This window comes from Monopterus albus, unplaced genomic scaffold (genome assembly GCF_001952655.1).
Source record: "Monopterus albus unplaced genomic scaffold, M_albus_1.0 scaffold113.1, whole genome shotgun sequence".
Classification (NCBI taxonomy): Eukaryota; Metazoa; Chordata; class Actinopteri; order Synbranchiformes; family Synbranchidae; genus Monopterus; species Monopterus albus.
The window spans coordinates 1,368,663-1,372,547 of record NW_018127993.1 but is presented as its reverse complement, the minus strand read 5'-3'; the positions used below and the strand labels follow the sequence as shown (position 1 = coordinate 1,372,547).

General features: G+C 36.4%; 1 protein-coding gene across 1 annotated transcript in view; it reads right to left on the bottom strand.

Annotated features, from left to right (window-relative positions):
• Positions 1 to 2,461: 2,461 nt before the first annotated feature.
• Positions 2,462 to 3,885, bottom strand: part of LOC109966549 (receptor-type tyrosine-protein phosphatase delta) — a 322,783-nt gene continuing 321,359 nt past the window's right edge. Inside the window, 3 exon segments of the mRNA XM_020611458.1 lie at positions 2,462 to 2,858; positions 3,405 to 3,540; positions 3,757 to 3,885. Coding sequence (XP_020467114.1) covers positions 2,790 to 2,858; positions 3,405 to 3,540; positions 3,757 to 3,885 — 334 coding nt within the window. The 3' untranslated portion in view covers positions 2,462 to 2,789.

Below are 3,885 nucleotides of genomic sequence, written 5' to 3'. Positions count from 1 at the left end.
AAGCTTGAATGGCAAAGCCACAAGAACAGATGGTTGGGGGGACAGATTTTCTGAAGTCATCTGCTGGAGTAACCATGGCATCGGAATGGATGCTCTTTTTCGCCACAGACTTAATTTTTTTTTTTGTCTTTTTCAGGAGTTGATACCTTTTTTGTGTTATTTACATACACACAAAGTGAACGTTTAAGGAGATCTTTTTATAGATGGGTTCAAGTAATATATTATTGGGTTTAGAATCAATAGGGCAGTGCATAGTACAAAGATAGAGAAAGTGCAAATCTTCCTACCAGGCCAGCTTTGGCCATTCTGCAATGTTTCACCGTGCATGTGGAAATCAGTAAACAAGGAAAAACTGAGACGAGAGAAAGTGTTCTGAAACTTGAACGTAATGCAACATTAGCCACCGTGAATTTAAATAAAATCAATTTTTATATCCCAAATTTATGACAAAAGTAAACAGTTAATCAGTCAACTAAAAATAAAACCTGTAGCTGCTTTAGTTAACAAGGGAAAGAAAGCACCTGGAATGCACATCCACACAGCCATCGGAGAGGGGACGGAGAAGTTAAAGAATCTGCTCAGCATAAAGACTGATATATATATAATGTCTGTAACTGTTGTCGTAAAAACATGATGCCACACAGTTTGGGATTGTCAGGATAACAGAACTGATATTGTGTTTGTACTTCCTCTGTAGCAACACGCATGGAGTCTGTAATCTAAACCTAAGGCCTGAAGGAAACCCTTCAGTGATGACCTGTATGTTGTTTATGACAAGTCCATTTTTACTGTAGCTGATGGACCATTTTCAAATATGAACAAGCTCTACTTTACTCTTGTAAATTGTGACCATAGAGAGAATAAATAAAAAGCTCTAACTTTATGTTGGGCCTTGACATGTACTGATGGAATATTACTTCATCCTGTTTAGTTCTGAGACCAATGTTCTGCAATCTCAACCCTGGCTCTGTCTGAAAAATTTAAATATTTGTTGTAGCTTTTTCTTTTTTTGTTTGTTTTCTTGAATGTTTTCTTTTGAGGTCAGTGATTTAAAAAGTGTTTTTTATTCTAATTCACTCAGCCACAATAAGGCCACAGAAATGAAAAATACACTGAGCTTTGAAATGTTCTTAGTTGCATATATAATATTTAGTGACAAATGAATACTAAAGGTAAACTATACAGTTACATTTATACTAAATGCCTAGATTATTCAAAGGATACGTTAATATGTTAAATGAAATGTTATAAAAACAGGCATAAATATAAGGCACTCTAAATGCAAAATGGAAAACGTCATTGCTGCTGAATGCTTTAGAGAACCACAAGAAGGTGACGACTTTGTACCTTGCCCTATTGTGTGGAGCGGTGAGTGCGGCTGTGCCTCTAATTACAGACTGCATGAGAGCTTGAAAAATGCACCAGTGATTCTTTGACTGGCACCTGACATTCCTACTCCCACACCTCACTTGTGAGGGGAACAACAATGTCATGAGTGGAAAAAACAAAATAAAACCCCCCAAAAAAAAAAAAAAAAAAAAAAAAAAAAAAAAAAACCACACACATTTATTGCACAAGAAAAGATGCACTGAATCAGAATACAGTTTTGTCCTACTGATGTGCATTCCAGTGAAAAATCTCTCCATTTCCCCCATAGCACACAACTCTCAATTTGGAAGCTTCCATAGACGACCCATATTTTTGAATACTTTTTACTCATAAATCATGTACTTTTATATTTAAAATATTATATTTATACTTTAATATATATATTGAAATACATTTAACAATCTGTATTATATCCTTTTATATATTCATATATTTTATCCAATTCATCAGGTTCTCTCAACATCATTGCAACATGGAAGAACTAAGATAATCGATAGCCTTGAACAAAGTAAAATTTTGGTAGTGTGAATCCCGTTCTGTGCACTAAAAATAAAATGAAGGCAAAAACTAAAAATGGAACAACAAAAAGAAGATTCTCTGCAAAATAGCACATGTCAGAACAGTTCTACAGCTTTAAAAAAAATTACTTTTACGTAAATACGTTTTATCACTTTATTCCAAGTGATAAATTTGTGTAAAAAAGGAAATTCACACAGTTCAAAAAAAGCACATCAGCTGTATAATAAAGTACTAAAAAACTAAATCAATAATTTTATTTATTTATTTCATAGATCATTTTCACTTTGCCCTCTCCCAAAATTTAGATGATGAACACTGTGGCAGGAAAGGGGTGTTTATTCGTTATTACTTGGAGTCTGTCCTGCTGTTGTGGACCAAGCATTGTCGTCTTTTTCGATGGGTTGTCAGTGTGATTGTGAAAGTTTTTAGTTTTTTTTTTTTCTTTACAATGTGCATCGAGTTCTTCCCCCACAATTCTGTGTGCCTCCAGTGCTTCTCGTAATGGTTCATAATCACTGATGCATTTCTGGCGATGTCATTATTGTTCATTTACTTTTTTGTTGTGTTGGTGTTGTTCAGTGTTATGAGCCCCAAAATAAATCCTTGAAGCCAAAGAAAAGGTAATTCTGTATGATGCTTCAACAGTCAGGATTCACTCACTCTGTGTCAAAGTGAGGTCTTATTGGGGTTGGGAAATACTTGGTCCTCCAGTAATCATCTTTTTCATTTTTTGATAAGTCATGTTGCACATCCAACACTTAATGAGTTGTTAGCAGGAGTTAAGGAGTACTTTCTCAAGCAGGAATTTATGGCTCAGAAGAGAGGCTCGCTGGGGTTTCTTTCCAAAGGGCTCTCTGCTTTTCCTCCCAGTACTGGATCTTTTACGTTGCATAGTGATCAAAGCTTCCCAGGTATTCCAGGCCAGCTCTGTAGCAGAACTGGTATTGATCCTATAAACAAAGAAGAGAAGACTAGTGTGAACTGTTTCTTGATAGTGAGTCCTTTGCACCCTCTTTGGTCCATTGTCTATTAATGGTGACTCTTGAAATGCATGAAATTTGTCAGCTGGCGTTTTCATAGAACGAGAACATATTTTGTATTGGAAAGTTGCCAGGTATAACATTGTCGCACATTTTTAACACAAAAATGCGTTTCCAAAACCTAAAAAAGCAAATAGGTATGTGAAAAAGCATTAGCCAATTATTCTGAAATGAGGAGATGACCTTGCATTGGAGAGAAGACAAGGCTACTCTAAACTGGCTCAGCTACTAAATTATTCATAGACTTTAACAGAGGCTTGCTTTAGTTAATCGGTCTGGCTCAAGAGGATACTTGGAATCTTAACAGACCTGTCAGGCACTTGGAGTATACTGTCAATTCAGTAACACTGATTCCATGTGTAGTCTACAGTGTCAGAAAACCTAAAGTAGCATTACTACCTCACTATAGTGTGAGTTGTTTTCTTTTCACGTGTTGTAGAAACTGAAAAGTCTCACCTCTGTCTGCACCATAGCTGGTCTCTGTGTCCGTAGCATTTTCACTGTCTGAAAGATGTCTACTACGCCCTCGTATCTCATTCGTTCCAAGACTATGCTGAGGGTGATGAAAACTCCAGTTCTACCAACTCCTGCGCTGTATAAGAGAAATTAACAGGCCTGAGAAACTAGGGCATTACAAAAAAAAAAAGTTTGTTCTAAATCAGAACAGTGTACCAGTATGATAATTAGATGTTTATTTGATTTGTTGTGACTTTGTCACTGTAATGATGTTAAGACGCCTGTGTTTCTTGTGCTGTTGATGCGAAAGTGAGTAATATGTTTTTTTGGGTTATACCGTTTCATCGCTTACCTACAGTGGACCGAGATAGGTCCATCTTGGCCGAACTGCTCTTTTGTTTTATGTACTTGGCCAATGAAATCAATGAAGCCCTCTCCTGATTTTGGCACACCTTGTTCAGGCCAGTCGGTGAACTGAAAC